The sequence below is a fragment of the Coffea eugenioides genome, chromosome 5 (genome assembly GCF_003713205.1).
Source record: "Coffea eugenioides isolate CCC68of chromosome 5, Ceug_1.0, whole genome shotgun sequence".
NCBI classification, from domain to species: domain Eukaryota; kingdom Viridiplantae; phylum Streptophyta; class Magnoliopsida; order Gentianales; family Rubiaceae; genus Coffea; species Coffea eugenioides.
Window position 1 is genome coordinate 37,660,602 of NC_040039.1, and position 16,147 is coordinate 37,676,748.

Consider the following 16,147-nt stretch of genomic DNA (forward strand, 5'->3'; position numbering starts at 1 on the left):
TTTTAAAAATATAAAAGTAATTATGTTTCTTACTTAAGTTACATATTTTATACTTTAGATAATTACTACATATTTTTATAATAGTTGAAAAGTAAATTAACATGAAAATTTTGTGCAATGGATACTTTATTAACCATGATAACAAACCTTACTTTATATATGCTATTTATTTATCTTTTTCAAATTGAGGTTACATTTTATAAAATTTTAAATATTTTAAAAGAATTTATATTTGATAAAAATAATATTTTTTGTAAGTGATCAAAAGTTTATTGTGACATGTTTATTTTTGACCAAAACACTACAATTCATCCCACAAGCCACAAAAAATAGCTAGCTCAATGTATTATTTTGCATTGTAAGTTTATAAATTTAGTTTTTAGAATTATATATGTCGAAGCCTTTAATTCTCATCTAAAATTATTTGACTTATCAATTCTTCCAACTAAAAGAATATAATCCATAAACTTACAACATTAAAATTCCTAAACTAATTTAATTAACATAAAAAAAAAATTTTTTACTTATTCATTTACCAGATATTAGTACAAGATGACTTTTGGTGTCATACAAATATTTATTGTTGCTTAAAAAAAGGTCTAAAAATTCTTCACAGTACAAAAAATGTAAAATAAACTCTTCAATGATGGTTAGTTAGCTGAAACTAATTTCAAATTAATGCTGTGAAAATTTCTAGAACAATTCAATTGAAAATAAGTGCCAAAATTTTTAATTCATTATGGTATGAATTTTTTAGTCATATATATATATATATACACACACATACACGCACACACACACATAATCTAAGTGCTTGAAAGTTCTCAAGTGTCTTCGGAGCAATAAGACTTTGGCAACTGGTGCTTGTGGAATTATTGAGTAAAAAGATTAGAAAATATACTACAAAATAGTATATTTTTCAAGTACTTTCTATTATCTAATATTAGTCTAAGAAAATTATGTGATATGCAACTTCAATCAGTTTATGCAGAGACCAAATTAGGACAACAAATGACTATTAGTACTTTTTATTCAAAAGAAGTTACTAATTGATTGCATCACACGCAGTAAATTATTCGCAAAAAAATCTTGTCTTTTACTCCTTTTACCTGGGTCAGCAAGCAAAAGTCCAAATAATATTCTTATAGCACAACAAATTAACGTGCAAGCTTTTCCACCTTAAAATAGACATTTTTTATTCATAAAATTCTATATGGCCATATTCCCTTTTTTTTTTTTTTTTAACTGAGATCACGCATCAAATAAATGTGTATTTACACGATCTTCAAGTCTGTGATGCATGATCTGTCACAAAGACTTGGTCTAGTCAATGTAAGAATCTTTACGAAGAAGTGGACGATTAGTTCAGAATTAACTTACACTAAAAACAGAGAAACAAAATAACTTAAATCAACATAAACATATATGCTCCAATATAGCTGTATGTTAAAATTTTAAAACAAGAATCATACCTAGTTAATTTGAGATAACAATAATATATTTCAGGGAAAAAAGATTGAGAAAAATGGTCTTAACCATGGAGATCATATTTGATCATATTTCGGAAAGTAAATATACATAGTGAGTACTTTGATCTATTCCACTTGCATTTTGACATGAAAGTGTTAAAAGGGTCTTTATCATTTCCACTTAAAAATGTTTTCTTTGGGTTTAAGAAGATATACTATGCAAAAACCATGCTGACCAGGCTAAGTACAGGACCATAACTATAACTAGTAGTAGAAGATAAAAGGGACTATAGACTAGTGAAGGAAGAAAGGGACCCCCTTTTTTTTTCCAAAGTCCCATATCAAATCCCATCAATTTCTCTTCAAACAAATCTAGAACCCACTTAAGTACCTCTCCCTTTGTTGTATTTGGTCTTCCCTTCCTTAGCCTCAAGTCTCAACCTCCCCTTTTTTTTGCCGAGTCCATTGCTCCATTCAAAGCCCTTCTTCTCAGTCCTCACACCCCTTCTCTCTCTCACTCCTCCTCAATCTCTTTCCTCTTCTTCTTGATATATGGCCAAAGGAAGTGGACTCTCCTTTGATCCAGATCGCATCGGATTGTTCCTTCACAAACCAACTGTTATCAATTCACTTCTTCATCATCAAGAGGACAAAAAAGGCAAACACCACAACAATTACCGCCGCCACCTCTATTATCATCATCATCACAAGTTGAAGCAAGAAGAAGCACCAGCTGCATTCATGGAGATGGATTCAGCCAGTGCTGTTGTTAACAAGAGTAATAACAACAGCAGGTCTTCACCACCTACTACTATTCAATTCCCAGTTAACCTTAACTGCTCTACCCATGATGATGATCAAGATGATGGTCCCTTGCCTCACAACAACTCTGATCATCATCAAGAAATGGACTTCTTTGCTGATAAGAAACCGAAGACTGATGAATCCAAGGCAGCCACCATCCCTCATCCCGATGCTGATACAAAAGATCTCAGTGGACCTACTGAATTGGGATTCAATGTAAATGTAAGTTTCGATCAGATTCTTGACTGATTTTTCCTTGCTGGTAGGTCTTTTCTGCACTGGGATTAGTGCTGATTACAGAATTCTTTCTTTTTCTGTAGACCGGCTTGCATCTTCTCACTGCAAACACTAGTAGTGATCAGTCAATAGTGGATGATGGAATCTCACCTCACTCTGATGATAAAAGAACTAAAAGTGAGGTAAAAACCACTGATTTTGATGCTCTTGTCTGTGTGTGTGACTGTGTGTATTCCTGTTTAATTTTTTCTTTTCTCGATATTCTTTCCTTTTTCATTCACACTATTAACAGCCCCCGCCTCCCTTCTCGAGGTGGGGACTATTGAGGTGGGGGCTGATAATAGTTCTCCGGGGGTTTCCTTTATAACTTTTCACGTGTGTCATTTATGATCACGTTAGAAAGATAATTATAACAATGTTCTTCATCAAAATCTCAGCTAGCTGTTCTTCAAGCTGAGCTAGAGCGATTGAACGGAGAGAATCTACGTTTGAGGGAAGTGCTAACTCAAGTATCCAACAATTACAACAATCTTCAGATGCATCTGATGACAGTGATGCAGCAGCAGCCGCAGCAAAAACAAGATCACATAAAAGCTGACAATATTGGTGAAGGACAAGAAGGAAAACTACCACTGGAAGACAACAATAATAAGCACCAACAAAACAGTCATGGCCTAATGGTGCCACGACAGTTCATGGATCTTGGACTAGCTGCCGGTGCCACTGTTGAGACTGATGAGGCTTCTTTGTCATCCTCGGAGGGCCGAAGCGGCCGGGAGCGGTCACGATCACCGACGAATAATGTTGAGGCCAGCACAGGTGGTAGTGATGGGAGAGATGATAGTCCAGAAAAGGGTTCGCAAGGATGGGGTCCTAATAAGGTTCCAAGACTAAACAATGGCTCCAAGAATGTTGATCAGGCTACTGAGGCTACCATGAGGAAGGCTCGAGTGTCAGTCCGAGCCCGGTCAGAGGCACCCATGGTACAAAATTTAAATGAATTATGTCTAAAGTTATTTACAATTGTCATCTTCAAATCCAATGGCCTTTTCATTGAATTAATTGGAAAAATTAATGTTCTTGTTGGTTTGATCAGATAACTGATGGTTGTCAATGGCGTAAGTATGGACAGAAGATGGCTAAAGGAAATCCATGTCCCAGAGCTTATTACAGATGCACCATGGCCGCTGGCTGCCCAGTTAGGAAACAAGTATGTGTTTTGAATTGCTAGTAAAATGATTAATGGCCGAATTCTAAAGCTAAAATATTTCGATGAAGTTAGTACTTAAAAGTAGTTAGTAGAGATTATGTATTACCACGTGTTATTCTAGTGTGAACCCTTCTAAAAATAAATCTTTTGACTCATTCATTTCAACTGCAGCATGATCTTTTAGACCCACCTACTATTTTTTCTATCCTCTTCAAATTTGTCATTTTCTTGTTTCTTTTTGTGCTTTCTTGAATTGCCACAGAAAAACAATCAAATTTGGTATTCTCCAGTGTGGTAAATTTTTTTCTTTTTTTTTTTTAACTTAAGGTTAATTTTGCTGCATCAACAGGTTCAAAGATGTGCTGAGGACAGAACAATTCTAATCACAACATATGAAGGCAATCACAACCATCCATTACCACCAGCGGCGATGGCTATGGCTTCAACAACATCATCAGCTGCAAGAATGTTGCTTTCAGGATCCATGCCTAGTGCTGATGGATTGATGAACTCAAATTTCCTAGCCAGAACACTTCTCCCTTGTTCATCAAGCATGGCTACAATTTCAGCGTCTGCACCATTTCCAACTGTTACATTGGACCTTACACAAAATCCAAATCCATTACAATTCCAAAGATCTCCGAACCAATTCCATCTTCCTTTCCCTAATGCACCTCAGAATTTTGTAGGCAATCCAGCAGCACTTTTACCACAGATTTTTGGGCAGGCATTGTATAATCAATCAAAGTTTTCTGGCCTACAAATGTCTCAAGATTCAGATGCTGCCCACTTAGGCCATCAAGTCCCACAATTGCCACCATTGCACCAAGGCCAGCAGAATCCCTTGGCTGATACTGTCACTGCCCTCACAGCTGATCCAAATTTCACTGCAGCATTGGCAGCAGCAATCACCACTATCATTGGGAATCCTCAGTCAACAAATGCAGCAAATAACAGTAGTCTCAATATTACAACCAACACCAGCAACAATAATGGAAGTGTTACTACTAGTAACAACAATAGCAATGGAAACAATAAAGTCCTCAACACAAGTTTTCCAGGGAATTGAAAGTGAAGCTACTTTTCTTTTTCTTTTTATTTCTTTTACTTCTTTTTTCTTCCTTATTTGGCTTTACATCATTTTGTTTTACTAGCATAATACAAGTGTTCATTATTTTGGGCTTGGAGAGTTGGCTTAAACATAGATCAGTCCCTTTTGATTATTTCTTTTTTTTTTTTTTGAATAATGTAATTCAAATGTATGACTCAAATATATAGAAAATAAAATACTACTGCAAACGAAAAGAAATTCCTATGTACTAGCTTTTATTGTTATCTTTTGTACATACACATATGGAAAATTTGAGGAGCATGCTTGAAAGGGATCAATTTATTCTCATTCAAATATTCTTTTTGCTTTTGTCACTATTCTTGATAGTTGTCTCAATATAGTGCCAAGAACATAGGAAAAAAAGTAACATTAACATTTAGCAAAAAGGAGATAAAAAGGGAACAAAGCTGGAGAGAATGGTTGAAATGTTCTTTGCAACTTTTTGTTAGTGTATTTATCTACATATACGTGTTGGAAAGTCCATCAAAGTCCCTATTGATATGGCAGTCAAGTAAGGAGTCAATAAAACCGTCTCAAAGTTGTTAGAAATTGAGGGGTTGGTTTGACACGGAAAGACGAGAGAAAAAAAGGAGGAAAGAGTGAGAGAAAAAAATGATAGAAAAGGGTGGAAATGAAGAGGAAAGATTTGGTTGCTTGTCTCTTTTGAAGTTGTCTTTTAGCAATTTGGTCCACTATGACAAATGGTAGAGATGAAGGATTAAGATGGAGAGATATCTACACGGCAACGTTCTTTGATGTTGAAAACCAAACCAATCGTTGTTGATTTTGCGTGCATGCAACTTACTTGTCATGCTACTAGTAAGGTACGCAGTTGGAAAAAATGTACATTAGTTTTTCCTCGAATTTATTTCAACTTTATGGCTTGTTTATGGAAATTTTTTGGAAGACTACACCATAACTTGTTGGACCAAATCCACATTGCACTCTAAGCTTTATAGCATTGTTCACATTCAACTATAAGTATTAATTGTGAACAATATACACCCTAAATTATTTGTCCAATATTAAAAGGTGTTAAAAGAAAAGTTGACAAAAATCAAACACTTCAGCACCACGTTTGTATTTTGCACCATTGAGCTATATATAGATACTCATATTGCATTTCAAACTTCATTTTTACAACACATTGCATCTAAAGCATTTGAATTGTTTCAATTTGATCCAAAACCACGAATAGTACTTGAAAATTTTATGGGATTAGAGGTTAGTGAATTCAAATACTAGCTATTGCATCAGTGCTTCACGGTGACATTACTACTTTTAGATTTTCATAAGATTGTTGCTTTATTCCAAAGAAAAAGAACCAACTTAACTGAAAGGATCCCCCCAAAAAAAAAAAAAAAAAAATCTCTATAGTAATAACAAAATAAGTTGCTTACTTTTTTCCAACTAGTTGAAATCTTTTATGGGCTGACTAACCATGTAACAACAAAAGTGAAGTTAATGCCACAAACAACACTGCACTAGATAAACTAGGCTTATGCTTTGTTACTTGGTGAGTTACAATTATCACTGCTACCAATATAAGGAAAATGTGTAATTTATGTTTAAAACAAAGTGTAAAGTTTTTGGCTAAATGCAGAAAAGTTGGGCTTGATTTATCAGCCAAATGGAGGGAATGTCTATCAATTATTTTTGACATATAAAAGTGGATTTTCTTTATAAAAGAATATCGATGATAAAATTAAATTTGATTCTCATGTGTCTATGATTTTGTCAATTTTTTAACGACATTAATGGTTGGACTAAAATGAAAAATTATTTTAGCGTGCCAAAAGCTCTCAGAGTGAAGTTTGTGGTGCAGAATGGGGAGCAATAAAATGTTTCTAATTGATGAAAGCTTTATGCTCACATGATGTTATCCATCATATTTTAGTTATTTATCGGAAAAAATGTGAAGGATTATTTACAGCGTAAAGTGTCTAGAATTAAAATTTAGATTGCAAATTAAAATTGACATAAAATTCGAAGATACAAAGTGAAAGGAGTGAATTTCTTACCAGATTTGATTTTTAGAATAGTTAAACAATTTTATTTCATAGTGATCTCTCTTCGGGATCATGATTATACTAAGATTTGAATAATTCGTGCTACAATACAGTCATTTTTTTTTTGTGCTTAATTTCGTATCTTTAATAGGATACAATATATTACAGTTTGATATTTGTCGTTGACAGTACAAGCAAGTCACATGCATCCAAAAAATTTTACCAAAATATTAACTATTGCCTTTCGAGTTGTTCACAATCTCATCAGTCCATAATGCAAGTTAACCCAATCCTCTCATTGTATAATAAGTTCTATTTCTCAGGTCATATGAAACAACAATTTGTGTTTCTTGAAATATGTGACAAATCACGTTAAAGCTCTTTCTAGATGAAGCATATATATATATATATATATATATATATATATATTGAATATGCTATCAATTACTGAGTAAATTGCTGAGTAATTGTATCATTATTTCATGGTAGCGGTGTCTACATCTCCATAGACGACTTGGAATTGAGAAAATTGCCAATAGTGAAGGCAAAATTAATGGCATTTTTGTATCCTTTCTCCTATCACTTATCTTTCCACATGACTTATGAATTACGTAATGAAAAAATATCTTCATAGTTTCAAACTTGTCTACATTCTCAAGTGGCATCTAGTATGTCACAAACATATTAATTCCCAAATCGTCAATCCCTATTGGAAAAATACAACCTTGAATTGCCATTTCGGGGACCATAAACTCGAGAGTTTCCACCACTTCATAAAAGGCCAAATAATACCCATTCCAACGGGGCCAGGCATGTGCGGGTGTGGCATCAAGCAAAGCATGTTATTCAAGAAAATGACATTTGAGGAGTCAATACAAAGTCTAGATGTATCAGGTACCTTCCTCTTGGATCTTTATATAAGTTGACCGAGTCCATCAAAGAAGATAAACACATACCTACATACAAATATATTGTTGATTAGTTTAGTGGGGTTTTCTTATTACATAAAAAATCTCTCTGCTAATTGATGGAATCAAGGGAGATTCATGTAATCTTGGATTAATTAGTGAAGACTTTGCTGACCCCTGTGGGGCCCTAAGATGATGAAACACACAGTCACATACTGACTCTTGGTTGAGTTAAAATAGGGAACCTAGCAGCTTAATTGTTGTCACATGTAATCCATCTGCAAGTAGTGATTATAATCTAAGTCTAGTTGTTCGATTGTATCCCACATAAAAAAATATATATATATATATATGTTAACCATTTAGGATAAGGTTGCAAATTTTTTTCAACCCTCATTGAATGTGATACAGTCAACAGTGTACACACTGAAACACACACGTTAATGTGTTTGTGTGTGTCTGTCATGGTTTATCTCCTCTTCTTCTTCTTCTTTTTTCCGGTGGTCATTTATATTTAGATGAATGCTAAAGGTGTCAACTGTTCATGTGAGCAAGGGAATCCTCGAGGAGCTTTCAAGTGAAGTTCTTTGCCTTGTTAGCTGAATAAAAATCCTCCTTTAATGACACGTCCGTTCCCTTTCATGGGCTGCTTGATTCTAGTGAATTCTATTCTTCAGAAAGATATATCAAACACTTTAAATTTGAGTTAAAATTGGGAAGTTTTCAACTTTATACGTTGGAATAAATATCTCAAAAATTGCGAGGACGAGCTTGCAAATATTTTACTTGTGCCTATGAGCTTCTTAAGCAATGAAACATGGGAATTGAAAATTTGTTATGTGCAAGATCTGCATTCTCCTTATTCTCTTGTGAAGTTCACATCATTGGTTTGTTGCTACCTATGCATAGGGTTATCATAGTAGCACAAGCAATTGTCCAATGATGAAGTAACTTGTTGCTTTATCTTTACGAAGGAAGAGATAACAACTTGGTGCTAATTAGACACAGTTTGGATTGAAGGAAAGTAGAGAGGAATCAAACGAAAAGGAAAAGGGTGGAAAGAAAGGAAAAGAAAAGCATGTTATCACTCAGAAGCAATATTCACTACATCATTTCCTATTCTTCACACACTGTTAAAATGTTTTTTGAGCTAGATGATAAGAATATACGTCAAAGAAAACACATAATAGGGGTGTACAAGAAATTTTTTGAGGTATAGATTAATCCACTATAAACTATAACCTTTGAATGTGCGACAATTAATCTTAATTTGAATTTAAAAATTTTGTATATATATCAAACATTTAATCATAATAATAAGTACATTAATAGTGTATATAAGATTACCTTTTTTTTCTTATTATTGTAAGACTTGATTATCAATCGTTGGTTAATTAAAACAAAATTTGGAAGATTACATGATTATTCGGGCCATTGAGGTGCCACTTGGGCCATCATGAAAGAACCAGGACTCACTGGATCGAACGACCAGGACAGGACTTGATCCAATCAATGTGGACTTAATCCTACAGATGGACCACTTGATCTGATTAACGGATTATTTTATGCTGGTGATTTCAACTGGGCCAAGCTCTTAAATTGTACAGCCCACAATTCCTAATATAATTGTTGTGGTACTAATTATTTATGGGTAAATTACTTATAATCTCCTATAATTTTATATAATGCCATGACCTCTATAAGATTTCAAAATAACCACATAATCCCCTATGATTTATTTAAAATGAAAAATAGACGGAATGTAAAATCAGTTACCTCGTTTATACCAAACACGCTCTAAAAGCATGTCTGCTAAAATCTTAAACTCTATGTAACCTCTTTATAATTTGTATAAATATTCACGTTACCCTCATGTGATTTTTGCAAAGTATAAAAAGGTAATTAAGTTGTCAATTGATTTAACATTTAAGTAAGAGCCCTATTGATATTTTAATTAATGACATTATATAGGTTATTTTTCGTCAAGTTTCGAATTTATATAAAATCACAAGGAGTGAAGTTGACATTTTGAAACTTTAGGGAGATCATGTGATAATAGACGAAACCAGGGGTTATAAATAATTCATCCTTAAAATTATCAACTGAAGCGCACGAAAAAACAGCACCAAGACGTAATAAGCTTCAACTTAGCGAATGATATTACGTAGAATCACGTGTTAAGTTCGTCACATGACTCCTCCTTCGGCAGCCATGGTCAGTATATAGACAAAGATAAAGAAAGTAACAAATTTATAACCTATGATTTCATGTAAAAGTTCTTCCATCAATAACATAATCGAATGAAAGAAGTTCTTACTTGACCCGTGGTTGGAATGCTTGGAGGCTTCCCATCTATTCCTTTTTCTCTTGCCTTGCCGTTCCCTCTGTCTCACTCTTACCTTCCCCTTCTTTTGCTAGTTAATTGTAAGAGAAATTTAAAAAAAAAAAAGTGTTGGGAAAGGGTACCAGGTGCGGATGCACAATATCAGAGTTAACTCAGGACAAATTACTCTTTTTCCAAGTACCCGTTAAAATAGAAACAAACAAAATCACTAAACAATGATGTCAATAGTAATAATAAAATGCAGAACAATAAAAGGCATAGGACACCAAGATTTTTAACGTGAAAAACCCAAATTGAAAAAAATCATAGGATCTAGTCCAGTAAAAAAAAATCTCCACTATCATAATAATGTGAATACACAAGTCTACCTGAAATATTCGAATGACAACAATATCACCAATATCAATCAAGTAAAATTGCTACAAAATCGCCCCTAAAAGCTACAACTGTCAAAGAAATAGATTTGGAAGGATATTATCAAACGAAGAGGAAATTTAAAATCTGAATCAATAGATAGGTAGAACTTGACGAGAGAATCATGTGGGTAAAATTTCGTTTCAATCGGTTTCAAATCACCATCCAATCAACACTTTGAAGCTGTGTCTCTCTCAAATTTCTCTTCCCAAATTTCTCTCTCTTCGTTGCACTCCAAAAGCATCTGGAGCATTTTTTTTCACGTTTTAAGAATGAAAACCCGCGGCCACTTGTACTAGTCAAGTTGATTAGTGTGCAACGTCATCTCAAGTCAATTTCATAAATTGACTTAGAAATCTAAAGGGCTTAAGTTGTGGTTTGGCCCACCAAATGGGCTGGATCACAAGCCTAACAAAAAGGAAGGGTTTTAGTTCTATAAGCACAAATATTTTCGATGTAATTACATATATATTATGTTTCTAAATTTGAATGCCCCGTCCCCGTGTAATATCAATAGGTTTAAATTACTCATGACCTCTATGTACTTTTGCATGATACCACATTACCCCTCTAAGGTTTTAAAATACCTACACAACCCTCCTATGGCATTAGATTTCCTAAACATATCGAATTATATCTGGTTGAAGGTAGATTAATGGTAATATTCAAAAAAAATAAACAGGACCTTAATAGAAAACTAAAAACAAATATGAAAATGTGAGACAAAACGTATATTGTTAAGAGGAAATTTGCAAGATAGAATATGGAACTTTAACATGCACTAACCTTTACTTTCATCAATTAGTCTAATATTACAATGACACGAGAAATTTAGGGGAAATTTGCCAGATGGAATGCTGAACTCTCATATTTCAAAAAACATGCGATCATTTGTTTTAGAAGGTCCAATTGCCATGTGAATCCATAACTAAATACAGTAGAGAGAGGAGGTACAATTGTTTTAGAAGCTATGCGGTTCATTAAATTATCTCCTTTGCACTGGAAGACAAGTACACTAAACCTAAAGCAAAAATCAACTAATATGTTCTAATAAAGTAGAGAGTAACAATGTCAGAAGAACATTATGGACACATGACTTGATCCTTTAGGAGACATTAACAGCTCATTTTCAAACATTGCACGTATATCACCCAGATATTTGGAATTTATTAATAACTCTTCAAGAACCGATGCACTCTGCAGCAAAAACTTCATAAATTTAATGTCAGCTGCAGCGCCCCTGTACTCTTCATACTTGACTACCTTCAGATGAGATAAACAAGTTGTGAAGGCATCATTTCAATTTCCTTGAGATCGTCACCATCACCATCCGTGGCATAAGTATACAGTCAAAGTGTCAGCCAACAAAAGAGAAGTAGCCACCAAGTAAAGGAACTTAACAACCATTGAGCTTGGCTCTTGGGCTGTGGGTGGGACTTAAAATCCCTCCTTGGGCTGTGGGTGGGAGTTCAAATCTCACCTACAGTGAAAAAAATTTAAAGGTGGTGCCAAAACATCCCCTTGATCTAGTAAAACTTGTGTATCTTCTAGTTCCCAGCACAAGCCTCTATAGGTTCCCCCTCCCTTGTAGTTTAGGATAGAATAGGTTAGGGATGGCAATTTCTGACATGACCTGAAAATATTACACGAACCTAACACAAAATTAAATGGGTTTGGATTGAAATTTCACGGGTTTGGATCAGAATTGAGTCGAACCCGCTAAGAAAATAGGTCGAATTCGGATCAACCCGTGAGTGACCCGACATGACCGGATAACCCGTTTACGAATTAAAAATAATTTAATAAACATAAAAATTATTCTATCTAACTAAACTAAGTTATTCTTTTTTCCAAAGGCATTAATCACTTAATCCTAAATGAATTTATTTAACTTGTGTGAAGTTGAAATTATTATATTTGGACAAATAATGTATTATATTATTTTTTACTTTTATACTGTTCTAATTTATTTTATATTTGGTTTGGGATAAAACAATTTTACGGTATTTTAATTTATTTTGGATTTGGTTTGGGATTATTTATTTAAATTTTTATTACTTGATTATATAATTAGTTTTGTGCGAAATTGATTTTATTAGAAATTACAGTGATAAATTAATAAATTAAAATTAAATTTTGGGCCATTTCGGGTTGATCCGCCAACCCGAAATTTTCGGGTTTGGGGTCAGGTATCCTGACCCGTTTCGGGTTGACGGGTCAAGTTCGGGTCAGCGGGTTTTCTATTAAACCCGGATCTCAACCCGATTTGAACTTGATTGCCACCCCTAGAATAGGTTATACAGTTCGAAAAAAAAAAGAGTAAAGGAACTTAACAAACAAAGCCCCTTGTATGCTGTACCAAAATATGAACTCTATTCTCAATTAGTAAATCAACAAATAACAAGAGAATAAAAGTTTAGACACCAATTCTAATTTTTGTACGTCACTATATTTCAACTGCAATGCCAAGAATATTACTATTAAAGTAGTGAACCACAACTCCTCAGTAGAGGCAACAAAGGGCAATACCTTAAACCTAGAAAAAGAAAAAGAGAAAGCTGCTTCTCTGAGATCGCTCCAATTGAATTCTCTGCTCTTTACATTAAGAGTTGAAGTAAGAATTAATTCTTACAAAAGTGGTGACTGGCGACTGAAGGAAAATATTCAAGATCCATTTACCCCTTCAGCTGCTGATTCAGCCATGGAAAAGCATGGCTGATTCAGCCAGAGATGACTGATTTACCCCTTCAGATGACTGAAAAGCATCCCACGATTTTGCAATCAAAATTTTGCTAGCATTTCAAACAATAACACTGTAGAACCAGACTTCCCAGAAACCAACCAACGGGCTAACAGATTTGGTTTAAAAAGTAATGAATAAAAGAACTTTCACAAACTAACAATATTGATTTTGCAGATGAGCATTGTGGCATGTGTAATAAACCATACACGCACAAATCCAGGGAAAGAGAGCCATGAAGAGGGGGGAAATTATAGTTACTTTGATTTTGGGAAATGGTGAATGAACATTATTACTTACACCAGTAAAAGTGAGCAATTCAAGAGCTAGTGCCCTCTTGAGCAAGTCAATTAGTGCTTCACTGAACTTGTTACCTAGTCTACCTGAATAGACTTGGAGGTCGGTTGGCTTATGAAAAATTGGAAGAGGACCCGCTCTTTCTGCATGGGTAGCCTAGGGATTAATTAAAGTTAAGCGTCATTTAAAGAGAATGATGAACAACACAATGATGTTGTCTAAAAAGAGTGTTCAGCCAAGGTAGATAATTAAGAGCAAAATCATAACCAAGTACAAAATTGGAAATGACCAAAGACAAACTTATCCAGTCTCCTCCATATATAAGTAGTACAGATCTCGTGGCACTTGTACTTGGTGGGTCAAATAACTACTTCAGAAAAGTTCTCAGAGAGCACCCAGTGGAAGGAGAAATTAACAATCTCAGGTAACAAGTATTGCCCTTGAAAATTCATCCTTTTAAGCTTCTCGATTTTTGCCTTTGTGATAGAATGACAAATGCTAAATAGCAATAGACAGCACAAGAATAAAAGAATAATTCACAGATTCTTTTCCTAAATTAAAATGTTTTATCCATTTCTTTTTTCATGTTCTCCATTAGTGATTTCTTTGATAACTTTGTCTGTTTTTTCTAAAAATAAAAGAAAAAAAAGAATTCTCTATTTTCTTGCAGACCATATTTATCGATGGCTTATTGCAAATGGATATATGCTGCTGAATCCAGGATGAGTGTTGGACAACATAATGAAACAAAAGATGATTGAAAAAGCAAGTTCAGCTAGTAATTAAAAGAAGGGTTTGCTAGAATAAAATGATGGAGCAATAATGACAGCATGCTCTGTATGAATAAAGAAACTGCAAGCATTCTCTTAGACATCATTCTTCATTATCAAGTTACTCACAGACCATGCAAACAATGTGAAAGACGCAAGCTTTGAGAAACTAGATTACAGAATCCATTTTGCCACAACTTATCTCATCAGCTCTCGATTTGATTACAAAACATAAAACTCTTCTCTAATGCTTCAGCAGAGGTTAGGCACAGTTCAAAAACCAACTCTCGACAAAAAAATGATAATGCATCCATGGCCATATGCAGTTACATGATCTATCGAAGTGATTTACAAACTTTTTTAAAGAAACAAAGATGGGGACAAAAAAAGCCCATCATAATAAGATGATGAAGGAATTAACCTCAATGATGGGGCCGGATAATTCAAGGCATCTGATGATAGGTGAGAATCCTTGCAACAGTGTGCAAGCTCGAAAGGCATTTATTGAAGAAGATCTTCAGGGATGAATAAACACAAAAGAGATGCTACAACTACTGTTGACAGACTAGACAAGACAAACTTTTCTAAACAACCCCTACCTCTACACAAGAATTTGGTAAGTTTGTCAGAACAAATCTCCACTTCAAATTCAGTTGATCCAATATCACAAACATAATCTGTAATCTCAAAGCTGGCAAGCATAGGAGCATCTAGTTTACTACTCTTCACAAAGGACTATTGACATTTCTGAAAATGAAGCTTTTCAAGGACTGGGAAGGTGAATAGATTCCTGGTGCTCTGTAAGCCAAGACTTTGAATACAAACTGAAGAAGGGGCTAAAATTTTAAGGTTTGAATGACGAGAGTTATCAGGAAGACGAACATCGCGTACTCGAAGCTTCAGCTCAATTACGGAATCACAACTAAAGAAACATTTAGGGAAATTGAGGGGCCCATCATACCGAATATCAACCTTCTTAACTGTCCACCTTAGCATGGCTGACATCCATGTTTTCACACGACGATGTTCATAGTTACAACGGCAAAAAAGCTGCAGTTCTTCAAACACCGTATTCCTACAAAGTAAAAGTACCCTCTCCACAAAGCTCATGAATCTTCCCCTTTTAGCCTTATTATTGAATGCCTCAAAATTGCATAAATTATCATCAAAGCTGATATTGTAAATGGAAGTCCATCTGTACACCCATTCTGTTGACAACACGCTAGTTCGAACAGCATCTTTTGTCGGAAGAAGGGATAGGATGTGACTCAAAATATTTTCTGGTGGATTACTGATTCTGTCTGCTTTATCCTCATCACTTGTTGCTCTATAGCAACATTTCTTACTAAGACCGCTCCTTCTATCCATTTTTTCAATGTTTCAAAATGGGTAAAAAAAAAAGAAACAAAAGAAGAAAGTAAGTGAAAAAAATGGTCCAGATCAGATGAAAACCCATCAAAGCAAATGTTGGTAACTCAATCTTCAAACTAACAATCTCCAATCTTGAATTTCCAACAAGAAAATGTTAAAAGAAGAAGAAGAAGTGTCTGTGACATCACATACTATTGTTACTGAAAATATTCCTAACAGGCATTTTCACAAACGTCTAATAGGCTCAAAAAGAAAAACCCAGTTGACTAGAAACCCCCAAGTACAATTGATTTGACAATTTCTCCTGCTTCCTTTTCTTCTCTATCCAAACAAGGAGATACAGAAACATGAAAAAGTAAACATTTTCATTTCATTAATCACTATAAAGAACTAACGAATGTGTCCTCTCCCTACTTCTTAAATCCCACCCCTCCCTGCGGGAAAAAAAAAATTCAGAAAAGCG

General features: G+C 34.4%; 2 protein-coding genes across 2 annotated transcripts; one reads left to right on the top strand and one right to left on the bottom strand.

Moving 5' to 3' along the window:
* The first annotated feature begins 1,817 nt into the window (after positions 1–1,817).
* Positions 1,818–4,952, top strand: LOC113769835 (probable WRKY transcription factor 31). The gene is made up of 5 exons (XM_027314136.1): positions 1,818–2,495; positions 2,594–2,692; positions 2,948–3,493; positions 3,607–3,720; positions 4,070–4,952. Exons 1-5 carry the CDS (start codon positions 2,022–2,024, stop codon positions 4,787–4,789), a joined length of 1,953 nt encoding a protein of 650 aa, XP_027169937.1. The 5' UTR covers positions 1,818–2,021; the 3' UTR covers positions 4,790–4,952.
* A 10,096-nt stretch (positions 4,953–15,048) lies between these two features.
* On the bottom strand, positions 15,049–15,681 carry LOC113771546 (F-box/LRR-repeat protein At4g14103-like). The gene has a single exon (XM_027316121.1). It carries the CDS (start codon positions 15,679–15,681, stop codon positions 15,049–15,051), a length of 633 nt encoding a protein of 210 aa, XP_027171922.1.
* Positions 15,682–16,147: the final 466 nt, after the last annotated feature.